At 43.6% G+C, this 14996-nt stretch overlaps 1 protein-coding gene across 4 annotated transcripts in view; it reads left to right on the top strand.

The window, feature by feature from the left end:
• NELL1 (neural EGFL like 1) overlaps positions 1-14996 on the top strand; it is a 784159-nt gene that overhangs the window by 460239 nt on the left and 308924 nt on the right. For 2 of the 4 annotated variants that reach the window (XM_069738862.1, XM_069738865.1), the window contains exon 13: positions 7241-7366. The exons of the other annotated variants lie outside the window; for them this stretch is intronic. In XM_069738862.1, the coding sequence (XP_069594963.1) occupies positions 7241-7366 (126 nt within the window). The remainder of the gene's footprint in view (positions 1-7240; positions 7367-14996) is intronic. 4 annotated transcript variants of the gene reach the window in all.

Here is a 14996-nt window from a genome sequence, read left to right as displayed (position 1 = left end):
GGTACATGATAATGACACTGACACTTGGGGGACAGGATAATGATGCACTGATTTCTGTGTGATATGTATATGAATTGTGTTGCTGTACATATGTGTGTCTCCCTTTTTAGGGTTAGGAGTAGCAGCGCTTTATCTCATAGATATTGTAACTTGTAAATTAGGGAGACAAAAAAGCACATATAGTAGCATAGTTATTAAGGTTGAAGGAAGACTTTAAGTCCATCTAGTTCAACCCATAGCCTAACCTAACATGCCCTAACATGTTGATCCAGAGGAAAGCAAAAAAAAAAAAAAAACCATGTGGCAAGAGTAAGCTCCACTTTGGGGAAAAAAATTCCTTCCCGACTCCACATACGGCAATTAGACTAGTTCACTGGATCAACGTTCTATCAAGGAATCTAGTATATACCCTGCAACATTATACTTTTCAAGAAAGGTATCCAATCCCCTCTTAAATTTAAGTAATGAATCACTCATTACAACATCATACGGCAGAGAGTTCCATAGTCTCACTGCTCTTACAGTAAAGAACCCGCGTCTGTTATTATGCTTAAACCTTCTTTCCTCCAGTCGTAGAGGATGCTCCCTTGTCCCTGTCTCAGGTCTATGATTAAAAAGATCATCAGAAAGGTCTTTTACTGTCCCCTCATATATTTATACATTAAAATAAGATCACCCCTTAGTCTTCGTTTTTCCAAACTAAATAGCCCCAAGTGTAATAATAACCTATCTTGGTATTGCAGACCCCCCAGTCCTCTAATAACCTTGGTCGCTCTTCTCTGCACCCGCTCTAGTTCAGCTATGTCTTTCTTATACACCGGAGACCAGAACTGTGCACAGTATTCTAAGTGTGGTCGAACAAGTGACTTGTATAGAGGTAATATTATGTTCTCCTCATGTGCATCTATGCCTCTTTTAATGCATCCCATTATTTTATTTGCCTTTGTAGCAGCTGCCTGACACTGGCCACTGAATATGAGTTTGTTATCCACCCATACACCCAGGTCTTTTTCTTTGACGGTTTTGCCCAGAGTTTTAGAATTAAGCACTTAGTTATACATCTCACTACTTCTACCCAAGTGCATGACCTTACATTTATCCCCATTAAAGCTCATTTGCCATTTATCAGCCCAAGCTTCTAGTTTACATAAATCATCCTGTAATATAAAATTGTCCTCCTCTGTATTGATTACCCTGCAGAGTTTAGTGTCATCTGCAAATATTGAAATTCTACTCTGAATGCCCACTACAAGGTCATTAATAAATATGTTAAAAAAAGAGGGCCCAATACTGACCCCTGTGGTACCCCACTGCTAACCGCTACCCAGTCCGAGTGTGTTCCATTAATAACCACCCTTTGTTTCCTATCCCTGAGCCAGCTCTCAACCCACTTACACATATTTTCCCCTATCCCCATTATTCTCATTTTATGTATCAACCTTTTGTGTGGCACCGTATCAAAAGCTTTTGAAAAGTCCATATACACTACGTCCACTGCGTTCCCTTGGTCCAGTCCGGAACTTACCTCTTCATAGAAGCTGATCAGATTAGTCTGACATGAACAGTCCCTAGTAAACCCGTGCTGATACTGGGTCATGAGGTTATTCCTCTTCAGATACTCCAGTATAGCATCCCTTAGAATGCCCTCCATGATTTTACCCACAGTAGAGGTTAAGCTTAGCTGCCTTGATTTGCTTTTTACAGAATTTATTTAATTTTTTTGTATTTATTTAATGCCTCATCACTACCTACTTCCTTTAATTCTCTAAATGCTTTCTTTTTGTCACTTATTGGGCCCCTTACAGCTCTATTTAGCCATATTGGTTTTCTCCTATTTCTAGTATGTTTATTCCCATACGGTATATACTGTGCACAGGTCCTATCCAGGATGCTAATAAATGTCTCCCATTTTCTTTGTTGTTTTTTTTTATGTCTCAGGATATCATCCCAGTTAATTGCACCAAGATCATCTCTCATCTGTTGGAAATTTGCCCTCCTGAAGTTTAGTGTCCTTGTAACCCCCAGAATACACATCTTATTAAAGGATACATGAAAACTTATTATTTTGTGATCGCTATTCCCCAAGTGACCCCCAACCCTTATATTTGCTATGCGGTCTGGCCTGTTGGTTAATATTCGGTCTAGCAGCGCCCCCCTTCTTGTTGGGTCCTTAACCAGTTGTCGGAGGTAATTGTCTCTCATAGTTGTCAAAAACCGATTACCTTTGCTGGAACTGCAGGTTTCTGTTCCCCAATCTATTTCAGGGTAGTTGAAGTCCCCCATAATAATGACTTCTCCTTGAGTTGCAGCTTCATCTATTTGCTTTATGAGGATATTCTCCGTTGCTTCCATTATTTTTGGAGATTTAGAACAAACCCCTATCAGTAATTTATTATTTTTCCCCCTCCCCTTATCTCCACCCGCAGGGACTCTACATTTTCATTAGATTCACCTATATTATCACGCCGGATGGGTTTTAAGGATGATTTTAAATACAGACACACCCTTTCCCCCTCGCCTATCCATTCGGTCATTTCTGAACAGACTATAACCCTGCAAGGTAACAGCCCAGTCATGGCTCTCATCCAGCCACGTTTCAGATATCCCCACCATGTCATAATTATGCTCCAACAACATTAATTCTAATTCGTCCATTTTGTTGGCGAGGCCGCTGGCATTAGTATACATGCACTTGATGTTCCTCTCAGTACCTCTATTCTTTCTTAAATTATTAACTGTTCTAACCCTACCCCCCATGCCACCGCCATCTTCCTTATTTGTGCCCAGGTCTCTATCTGCACTATATAGAATCTTATCCTCAGATAAAGTCCAGTTTCTAACAGGGAGCTGCTCACCTGATATTATAAAGCAAGAGCATGTGCGTATCGGCTGCTGCAGATCCACGGGCCGCCCACGCGACCTTCTCAGAGACGTTGTACAGGATAGTTTGTGGATTAAGTCCGCGCTGCCACAATAATACAGATTCGAATGTAATCAAAAACTGTCTTTGTGATATTTTCCTGATGAAGAGGTCAGATAGACCTTGAAACGCGTTGAATGAACCACCAGAGTTTTTCATTACATTCGAATCTGTATTATTGTGGCAGCGCAGACTTAATCCACAAACTATCCTGTACAAGATATTGTAACTTAACATAAAGAAAGCTGAATGTAATAATCTAGAACTGTTTGATATTGTGCAGGGGGATCGGGAGCTGCCTATTTGTTGGGGCCCCGGTATCTGCCCGTCCGTCCTTGCTCATGAATGTTGCGCTACGCAGGTCTGGGCTGAATGTCTCCTCATGAAAGCTATTTGAAGCAACCTCCTCCCTGGGGAGATCAGGGAAAGGGAATGTTTGCTTTCATTTTTCTTGGAGGGTTAAGAATGGGATCTGCAGGTGAGAACTGTGACAGCACAATTAAATACACTGCAGGGATTTAAAGTTCCTCGCTGAGTTATCCCATTAAAAGCAGGCGGCCTGCCTCCCATGTTAATGAAACGCAGGGTTGTGTAGCGCAAGCCTGGAATACTGACGAGGATGAGATGCTGCTGTTTGTGTGCGGCGGCTTTCCACTTTGTTAGTTTTGGTTTCTCATTAAAACTTTCTCTTTCCCAGTAAACATTTCCATACTATAACTCATCCTCTTCAAAGCTACTCAGCAAATCGACCTAAAAGGAAATGTATCGTCAGAAAGTTGCATTATCTAAATAAAGTTTTAATATAAAGTTTTCCTTATAGTAATAACTATCCATTCATCATTAGGGGGTGGGGTGTGCAGTCACCTCATCATCACTAAAGAACAAGGTGAGCCACTATATCATCACATTATCATTAAAGGGTGGGGTTGGAAGTCATCTCATTATCACTAAAGGACAGGGTCAGTACAGTTTCTATCTCGAGAGGACAGAGTCAGTAGAGTCCTCATGATCATGAGAGGACAGGGTCAGTAGAGTCCTCTTGATTATCAGAGGACAGTCAGTAAAGTCCTCATGATCATCAGAGGAAAGAGTCATTAGAGTCCTCATGATCATGAGAGGACAGGGTCAGTAGAGTTCTGATGATCAACAGAGGACAGAATCAGTAGATTCCTCATGATCATGAGAAGACAGGGTCAGTAGAGTCCTCATGATCATGAGAGGACAGGGTCAGTAGAGTTCTAATGATCATGAGATGACAGGGTCACTAGAGTCCTCATGATCGTGAGACGACAGGGTCAGTAGAGTTCTGATGATCAACAGAGGACAGAATCAGTAGATTCCTCATGATCGTGAGAAGACAGGATCAGTAGAGTCCTCATGATCATGAGATGACAGGGTCACTAGAGTCCTCATGATCATGAGAGGACCGGGTCAGTAGAGTCCTCATGAACATGAGAGGTCAGGGTCAGTAGAGTTTTCATGATCATGAGAGGACAGGGTCAGTAGAGTTCTGATGATCATGAGAGGACAAGGTCAGTAGAGTTCTGATGATCAACAGAGGACAGAATCAGTAGAGTCCTCATGATCATGAGATGACAGGGTCACTACAGTCCTCATGATCATGAGAGGACCGGGTCAGTAGTAGAGTCCTCATGAACATGAGAGGACAGGGTCAGTAGAGTTTTCATGATCATGAGAGGACAAGGTCAGTAGAGTTCTGATGATCATGAGAGGACAAGGTCAGTAGAGTTCTGATGATCAACAGAGGACAGAATCAGTAGAGTCCTCATGATCATGAGAAGACAGGGTCAGTAGAGTCCTCGTGATCATGAGAGGACAGGGTCAATAGAGTCCTCGTGATCATGAGAGAACAAGGTCAGTAGAGTTCTTATGATCATGAGAGGACAGGGTCACTAGAGCCCTCATGATCATGAGAGGACAGGGTCAGTAGAGTTCTGATGATCAACAGAGGACAGAATCGGTAGAGTCCTCATGATCATGAGAGGACAGAATCAGTAGAGTCCTCATGATAATCAGAGGACAGGGTCAGTAGAGTTCTTATGATCATGAGAGGACAGGGTCACTAGAGCCCTCATGATCATGAGAGGACAGGGTCAGTAGAGTCCTCGTGATAATCAGAGGACAGGGTCAGTAGAGTTCTTATGATCATGAGAGGAGAGGGTCACTAGAGCCCTCGTGATCATGAGAGGACAGGGTCAGTAGAGTCCTCATGATCATGAGAGGACAGGGTCAGTAGAGTCCTCATGATCATGAGAGGACAGGGTCACTAGAGCCCTCATGATCATGAGAGGACAGGGTCAGTAGAGTCCTCGTGATAATCAGAGGACAGGGTCAGTAGAGTTCTTATGATCATGAGAGGAGAGGGTCACTAGAGCCCTCATGATCATGAGAGGACAGGGTCAGTAGAGTCCTCATGATCATGAGAGGACAGGGTCAGTAGAGTCCTCATGATCATGAGAGGACAGGGTCAGTAGAGTCCTCGTGATCATGAGAGGACAGGGTCAGTAGAGTTCTTATGATCATGAGAGGACAGGGTCACTAGAGCCCTCATGATCATGAGATGACAGGGTCACTAGAGCCCTCATGATCATGAGAGGACAGGGTCTGGAGTGTCACCACATTATTGCTAGAGGTCAGGATCAGTAGACTCCTCTCAATAGAGTGTGGGATTAGCATAATCATATTATGCTGCAGGAGACCTAGACCGACTATGTTAGCAACAATATTGACAACGATATAGCTCTGTACTCCATGACTTCCTGGAGAATATTTTAGCCTTTTTACACTTTTCTGTCCATTACAATAACATTAACTCCAACCGCTGACCCAAACACTAAACTATGAACATATTACCACCAACTGTAATACTGATCTTACCATTTACCCTAACCTTAACCGCACCACTAACGCTAATGTTAACCCTCCCCATTATTCCTAACACTGTTTCGTCAAAGGGAGATGAAAAACTAGAAAATAACAAAGCCGTTTATTCAGCTTTGACTTTGCGACTGTGATGCTTATAAAGTGTGACCATGAGAACAGGGAAAGGAAAGCGCCCGGGGAGATTTGCTTCCTCCTCACACTCACAGGATCATCTGCCTCCTGATATACTGGGTAACACTGTGAGAATAGAGGACGTGTAAATCAATGGAAGGCGACACTTCATTCCTTCAGAGGGAAAACAGCTCTAAAGATACTTTTACCAACGCATCGCTCTAATGTCCTGAGAGTCAAAATATGCTGCTTGTAATGTTCTCAGGAACAGCTGCGGATCGGAGCCATTTATAGAACCGTCCTTTAATTCGACTGGTGCCAGACAATCAAATAGTATCAGATGCTCGTAGCAATGTATCTTTAGGGTATGTGCCCACGCTGCGTCCTGGTGTGCGGATTTTTCCGCACTGATTTTGATAATTCCGCAGGTCAAAATCACTGCGTTTTTCCTGCGGATTTATTGCGGATTTTCTGCAGATTTTCCACGGTTTTTGTGCGGATTCTACTGCGGTTTTACACCTGCGTTTTTTTTAATATGGAGCAGGTGTTAAACCGCTGCGGATTCCGCACAAAGAATTTACATGCTGCATGTGCACAGCGGTTTTTGTTTTCCATAGGTTAACATGATACTGTACACCACATGGAAAACTGATGCGGATCCGCAGCGTCAAAAACGCTGCGGATCCGCAGTAAAAACCGCAACTTGTGCACATACCCTTACTCTCTTGTGAGGATGGAGAAGCCAATGCATGGCAGTAATGTCTGATGGCAATTCTGATGGATCCCACTGACTTAATGGGTTCCTATTCTGTTCTTGTCATAAAAAAATCCAAAAAAGCCCAAATGGAAGCTCTTTAACCCTAATGCTAAATTGAGCTTTTTCGGCCTTTTCTATAGAAAGAAGTGAAAGTACGGTATACTTGTAGGCTGTTGAAAGAGTGTGGAAAGCTTTCCTAAGCTTTTGCAGCTTCCAGTTATAAAATGAAGGGCAGCTCTGAAGTAGAAACTGCTGCTCTAACCTATAAAATACTGTATAAATTGAGCCAGAGCAGGAAAAATAAGTATGGAAAAAACTTTTTCCTCTTGCTTTGTTGACATTGTAGTGGTATTTGTTTACGAAACACCTGAAGGAGAAGTTTGTTCCTTTTGTGATCATTCTCTGTAACTTTGATAAATATTTACACATTGTATCTGATTGTCTTTGTATCTACACAGTGATACAAGACTGGTGGTCACTCTCTGAGATAAAAAATACTGCAGGAAATGAGGAGGTTCCGATAATTCTCGTCTTCTGATGTTTTTCAGATATTGATGAATGTGCTGCCAAAATGCATTACTGTCAAGCCAATACAATGTGCGTTAATTTACCGGGGTCCTATAGATGTGACTGCCTGCCGGGGTACACACGCGTGGATGATTTTTCCTGCACAGGTAAGAGCAGACTCTGGTCTATTATATATTAGACAATCTGATAATTCTTGGGTTTATTATCCCCGGGATGTAAGAGTTGACGTTTGAGAGCATAAGAAGGCAAAAAGTCTGAAAAAGTTTGAGAAGTTTGCAAAGATTTGGTGCTACCTTTTATCCACCTACTTCATCATTATACTGCAGAGACAAATGATTACTCACGCTTTTCTGGTCCCTTTGTTTCTTTAGGTTCTTTGCCAGCAACTTTAAAAAAAAAAGTTTTTGTATTGTAATGACTAGTGATGAGCGAATATACTCGGTACTCGAGATTTCCCGAGCACGCTCGGGTGTCCTCCGAGTATTTTTTAGTGCTCGGAGATTTAGTTTTCATCGCCTCAGCTGAATGATTTACATCTGTTAGCCAGCATAAGTACATGTGGGGATTCCCTAGCAACCAGGCAACCCCCACATGTACTTATGCTGGCTAACAGATGTAAATCATTCAGCTGCGGTGATGAAAACTAAATCTCCGAGTACTTACAAATACTCGGAGGACACCCGAGCGTGCTCGGGAAATGTCGAGTACCGAGTATACTCGCTCATCACTAGTAATGACCAAATTCAGACAGGGGACAGGTCCTCCAGAAAGAGAAATTGTCTGGGGGTTTCTCATCTTCTTAAATGGATAAAAACGTTGCAAAGTTCTTGTGAGGGTATGTGCACACGTCAGGATTTCTTGCAGAAATTTTCCTGACAAAAACCGGACATTTCTGCCAGAAATCCGCATGCGATTTTTACCGCGATTTTGACGCGTTTTTGGTGCGTTTTTTCCCAAATGCATAGAATTGCGGAAAAACGCAGAAAATCCGCAAAAATAATGAACATGCTCATTTTTTTTTACCGCGATGCGTTTTTTTTTTGCGGAAAAAAACGCATCCATGTGCACAAAACAATGCAGAATGCATTCTAAATGATAGAATGCATAATGTATGCGTTTTTAATGAGTTTTTATAGCATTTTTAGTGTGAAAAAACGCGAAAAAACCTGAACGTGTGCACATGGCCTAAAATGAGAAACTCAGCCTCTTACTAAAATTTCTACCTGTTCTCAAGAAAGGAGGGTTTTTTAATTGTGTAGGTCATTGCCTAGGTTACCCGCCAACTCTGCAGTCCATTAGTGGTGGCTGGTCTGCTAGGCAAAGAGCATAGTGATAACAAGCTGTTCCTTAAAGAGCCTGCAAGTGCTGCTCTGAAGCTGGCCAGATTGCTGGATCCGGCCACTGTCAGTCCCTCTGGGCTCCTCAAGATCTACATAGGCAAAACTGCCTCTGCTTGCCGCATCGGAGAGCGTACATTCATACCGCTTGTCCAAAATGTTAATCTTCTGGAGCGCACCGTCCCCTGATGAGTAGCAAGCCGGGAGGCAGAGAATCGGTGCACTCCTGCAGAAAGACAATAGGACAACTCCTTTAAGTCAGAATTGTCCAAAAAGGTAAATAAAAATGGTATTTATAAACTGGTTAACCCTTTAACTGCATCATGTGAAAATTCATAAAACCTATGAAATAGTTCCCAGATCATATGTTACTAATTTAATAGTTACAAATCCACCCAATAAAGGTCTGTGCTGGCTACAGTATAATTGTACTTGGTCTCTTCAGCACGTATTGACTGTTCAAACCAAGCACAGGTGCTTGGTTCACCCTTGGTGTGCCCAAACATTTCACTGCAACTTCCCACTAACTTTGCTTCCCTCTACCACCACCCATCATCTTAATTGATTGACAGCTCTGGCTTTATAGAGCCAGAAATGGACGGAGAAAGATGGAAAACTTAATAGATGAGAAGGTGCACTGAAATGTTTGGCCACACCAGGGGTGCACCGAACGCCTGTGCTTGGTTTGAACAGTCATTCTGTGCTGATAGTGTCGCTTTAAGAAAACTAATTGTAGAAATTTATAAAACTAAAATAAATAAAAAGGGGCACCGATACATTAAGGAGTGCATTATGATGAGCTATTGGACTGTGAAGGGGGCATATATTGTTCTTGCAGAGGGGTCTCTTCTGTCTGTCTCCGCCATTGTGCTAGGGGGTGAGGACCTGGGTACAGACTCTGCACTGGGGTTGCACAATGTCTTTGGCTTGCAGACTAGATTGTGGCTCGCTGCAGTGTCGTTACATTGTCTTATGTGTCAGTATATTTTTTCATGTGCAGTAGCGATCTGAAGAATACAATGTATCCACTTCATGAACCGCAAGCATTGCAGAACGTCGGCACTATAGCTGAGAGCTGCTTACTATTACTGAACTGCGCTGCATAAATGACCCGCTTTGCTCACTACATCCTCTCCTCTTATGCTGCTTCAGATGGGGTACGGTCCGCCGAGACCCCCGCGCCTTCTGTTTCCTTCCAGGGCTGGTGCTGCCGATGCCAAATGCCTGCACTGATATTGTGATTAGTGGTGCATCACCGAAACAGAATTTCTTCTTTTAATTATGTCAGCTCCGTTTAGAGCCCTTCCTGAGGGGATGATGTTTATGGAGCCACGTTCAGGCTCAGAGCAACCATCAATGAGAGGCAAAGCATTTTATTTTTGTATTCCTGAGTTCTCATTATTTAGCAGCAGCATCATTTGCATGATGTTTGGTGGTCACTTTTTTTTTTTTAATTGTCCTTGTGGAATGGATCTGGATTTTTGAGGGGAGGATTCGGATGGAATGCAAATGTCGACAGAATTCTGCAAGTTCCAGCTGCTCGGTTCAGTCTAACTTGGTGTCTTCTGGATGTCGGCCGCAGGCGGATTATACAAACTTTGTCAGATTGTGCCAAATCTAGAGGAAAAAAATGGCATCAATGGCCAAAGGGAACATTAGGGAACACCCCCGAGTAACTTGTACCCAATCAAAAGAGGAACACTGAGCAGGGGTGTGGCTCTAGGCGGAGTCAAGGGTGGTGTCACTCCTCTGCTTAAATGTATCAAACATCCTAAGTGCCTCATGAGAAAGCTTATAACTGCCTCTCTGGTCACATCCAAAGCTGCATTTAAAATGTTGTTAGTTGTGCTTGAAAACACAACACAATCTGCAATCTGCTGAACTATGTTCTGGAAACTCAGGTGGCACTGTACAGATAAAATCCTACCGCAGCTTTGAAAGTAACTGGAGAAGAGGACATGATACAAATCTAGAAAAGGACATGATATGTAAAGCGTTTGCAAAGCTTTTCGGCATTAAATCAAGATAAGCTCTAAAATGATGTTTGTAGCTGGAGCAGTTTTTTAAGCTCAAAAGGGTCCTTATGTAATAGGAGCAACGTTGTGGCTCAGTGGTTAGCACTGCGGCTCAGTGGTTAGTTGAGTGGCTCAGTGGTTAGCACTGTTGCTCAGTGGTTAGTAGGGTGATTCAGTGGTTAGCACTGTTGCTCAGTGGTTAGTTAGGTGGCGCAGTGGTTAGAATAGTTGATCAGTGGTTAGGGTGTCTCAGTGGTTAACACTGTGGCTCAGTGGTTAACACTGTGGCCCAGTGGTTAGTTGGGTGGTGCAGTTAGACTAGTGGCTCAGTTGTCAGTAGGGTGGCTCAGTGGTTAGCACTGTTGCTCAGTGGTTAGAACAGAGGCTCGGTGGTTAGTAGGGTGGCTCAGTAGTTAGCTCGGTGGCTCAGTAGTTACCATGATGGCACAGTGTTTAGCATGGTGGCTCAGTGGTCAGCACTGTTGCTTTTCAGCTCTCAAGTCCTGGGTTCAAATCCAACCAAGGACGACTGACAGGAGTTTGTATGTTCTCCCGATGTTTGCATGGGTTTCTTCTGGGTTCTCTGGTTTCTTCCCACACTCCAAATACATCCTGATAGGGAATTTCATTAGTGAGCCCCAATGGTGACAGCGATGATAATGTCTGCAAAGCGCTGCGGTATATCATGATGCTACATAAGCAATTAAAGTAAATAATAGATCACAGGATCATCGTCTGCAGCATCATGGACTACCTGCCCACATTGCATTGCTTGCCACGCATCCATGCTGGAGGCAGAGGCCATCTCTGAACCCCCAGCTGGAGGACACTGGACACGTAATTTCGGCACTTAGGATAATGCAGTTTGGGGCTTGTGATCGGTCTCCCAGGTAAGCAGGCAGGAATTCTGCTCTTTAATTAGCGGTCAGGTCTCCTTTAAATCTGATCTGATTCATGGCATTGCACTGTTCGGATTGCGGCAGCAGCCAGAGGTTATAATCTATCGTTTTTTTTTCTCAAGTCCATTTCTAACTAAATGTCACTTGGGTTCCTTATAAATCCACCTATAATAATGGAAGGATTACTTACCCCCAACCTGCCGTAATGGAGCTGCAATAATATTGAGATTTGATTTGACATATGAATTATACAATCAGCGGGCTCAGAGCTTTCCACAATCACTGTGCGCTTGTTTTCCTCTTAATGGTTATATGAAGGGTTCACGGATGAATGACGCTGGCATTTTTAGGATTTTTTTTCCCTTCATTTTTGTTAATAAAGTTGTTAAAAGTTCTTTTTTCTTTTTCTTTTCATTTTTTTTATGTAGCAAAGCTAGTAATCTTCCAATTATAATCTTCAGCATTGGTCGAATGTAATACTCTGGGTAATCCAATAATCCTATTAGATACAATGTAACAAAGAGAGTACAGAAATGACCTTCCATCTTAAAGGAAGCTTAATTCTCAACGACTGCTGTTACCCATAAATAATAAAGTTCTTAGTCCTTGATATTTGTTTTCTGAGCAAAATCAGATTCTGGTAAAGCTGGATGATAACACTTGTGAAAGCCATGCTAGGTAATCATATGTGAGCGAAACACAGGAGGGGGAGGAGGTGAGCTGTGACATCACCTATTGTGAATGGTGGATCCTGTGTTATCTACTGTATATAGGGGTGTTATCAGTCATTGTACAGGAGGAGGAGGAGGTGAGCTGTGACATCACCTATTGTGAATGGTGGATCCTGTGTTACCTACTGTATATATGGACCGCCCCCGTTAGGGCAGTGGGGTACTCGGAGCCGGGCCCTTCGGTTCTTAAGGGGGATGTCACGGTGGCTGACCCGATCCGTGGCTAAAGGGGAGTCTGTTGATAAAAGGGGGGAAAGGTCTTTAAAGGGATAATGTTTGTGACGCCACCTGTGGTATTCGGTCAGGGTGACCGACGCTGCTTAGGGGTCTGCCGGGGTGATGTTATGGCAGCTAGATGGTATACCTTCCCACAGATGAAGGATGTCCCCAGGGCTTCCCAGTGTGGAGATGGTGAATAGTGGATGATGTGAGGCGCAGTGAAGAACGAGGACACAAGGTTGCAGTCTCTTTACCTTACTGAAGGCTTCAGCGTCCACAGTCCAGAGCACCAGATCACAGGGCAGGCAGAATCCGGCTGGTCTGAAGGCAAATCCAGAGTCCCCTTATCCAGGTGGAAATCAGTAGCCTTCCTCTAGCGCCTGGATGTTGTAGTACCTTACTGCTAAGCTTCTCATAAGGTCCTCACAACTGTTGTTGGTGTTCTAGATGTTATGTCTTTCTCTCTCTGTCTCCCAGATGGATAGGAACAACCCGTATGACTGATGGCCTGAGGCTTTTGACAGGAGCTCTAGGATACCCCGGCCTCCACAGTTGCCACCGTGCCTCCTGGGTAAAGGTCGGGCAACTAATATGGAATTAGCTGTCCTGCCGGTCTCTGGAGCCAGGCTTGGAGACGAAGACACCCTCGGTGTTCTGGCTACCGGATCCTGTGCCTCAGAAAGGAGGCAGCCTTTTACTGGGCAGAACTCCTTATGGTTTCCTCTCCTTTTGCTATGACTTCGTTTCTCACTCTCTGCAACACAATTCTCCTTCAATGTCTCTTTCTTAGGATGCTGCCGCACGTCGGGCCGACGCAGCTCCGTGGCCTTCTGTCTAGGCCTCTGACAGGATCCCACCCCTGTCAGGGACCCACTACCTGAGTGGAGCTCAGATAGCAGCTCACTGGGTGAAGCCCAGCTCGCTTCTGCCTAACTTCCTATCCAGACCACTAGTTTTACCTAATTGTGAAGAGTGCCCTACTAAATAGGAGCATAGCTGCCCCTGGTGGACTGGAGTGTGAAGTGTGTTGTGTGGTTTGTGATACCTGGTAAAGTGATCTCCTTTATTGCCTTCAGACGTAACATCACTCCCCCTGGTGGAAGAATGACATTACTGCAATGACCTGGACCCTGGGGCGCTGCATATAGATGTGTTATCAGTCATTGTACAGGAGGAGGAGGTGAGCTGTGACATCACCTATTGTGAATGGTGGATCCTGTGTTATCTACTGTATATAGAAGTGTTATCAGCCATTGTACAGGAGGAGGAGGTGGTGAGCTGTGACATCACCTATTGTGAATGGTGGATCCTGTGTTATCTACTGTATATAGAGGTATTATCAGTCATTGTACAGGAGGAGGAGGTGAGCTGTGATACCACCTATTGTGAATGGTGGATCCTGTGTTATCTACTGTATATAGAGGTATTATCAGTCATTGTACAGGAGGAGGAGGTGGATCCTGTGTTATCTACTGTATATAGGGGTGTTATCAGTCATTGTACAGGAGGAGGAGGTGAGCTGTGATATCACCTATTGTGAATGGTGGATCCTGTGTTATCTACTGTATATAGAGGTGTTCTCGGTCATTGTGCAGGAGGAGGAGGTGAGCTCTGACAAGGGGGAAGCGAGTCTTTATACTCGCGAAACGTACGTCGGGTTTGCGGTCACATCGTGGACAACTGCGTTAGTGTGACCCGTTTAACAGACTACGTTACACCGCGGCATAACGCCCGTAGAAGCGCCGGTGTTGGCGTGAAACGGCCGTCGTCCCTTCCCTGCTCACCTCTTGTTCCACTCCCCTGTGCCGTGAAGATACGTGTACGCATGCTGCAATAAAGACGAATTCCTACCACAGGCTCGGTGAGTGTTGCCACGTTTTGTTCTCTTTTCACTACATGGATGTGTTGAATGGACTGCACTAACGCAGTGTGAACCTAGCCTTATGCTACTTATGTCTGATACATTGTAATTGTTTTTAGCAATGCATGCTAGCACTAAACATGGTGATAGTTATAGGTGGAACTGATTAGTCTTGGTACAAACAAGTGACTAACTGATTGCCCTACCTGTTTAAGTTACATTGTTTATGTGCAATGTTTTCTACATGTGTATGCAATTATATAGCATACTATTTTGTCCTGATCCACCCTGTGACTGTTACTACTCTCTTTTTGGGATCACACTATTTTATCATATCCTATTATATGTATTTGTATTTAGTCTGTGGTAAATATCTACCCTTAATAGAATATTTATATTTTGAGATACATTATGACTCAAGTTCTCCTCATATTTAATTTCAGGATATTTTGTATACAGTGATTTGTATAAAAAAAATGTTTAACCTAAAAACTTATTTAAGAAATTGGCCATTTTCTGGAGACACGGATTCTCTTAAGATCCTCTATTGCAATATGACCAGTGCCATCATGTCATCGGGTGGGCACAGCACTATGACAGCACTTGAACAAATACAAATTGTGGAGCAATGAATTAGGGACGTGATGTTTATGCAATTCTGGAGTATTTGAGCAGTTTCCTCCTACATGGGGCTTGCACTTTCTGCTGGAGGAG

The sequence above is a fragment of the Ranitomeya imitator genome, chromosome 9 (genome assembly GCF_032444005.1).
Source record: "Ranitomeya imitator isolate aRanImi1 chromosome 9, aRanImi1.pri, whole genome shotgun sequence".
NCBI lineage: Eukaryota > Metazoa > Chordata > Amphibia > Anura > Dendrobatidae > Ranitomeya > Ranitomeya imitator.
This window is presented reverse-complemented; position numbering and strand designations above follow the sequence as displayed.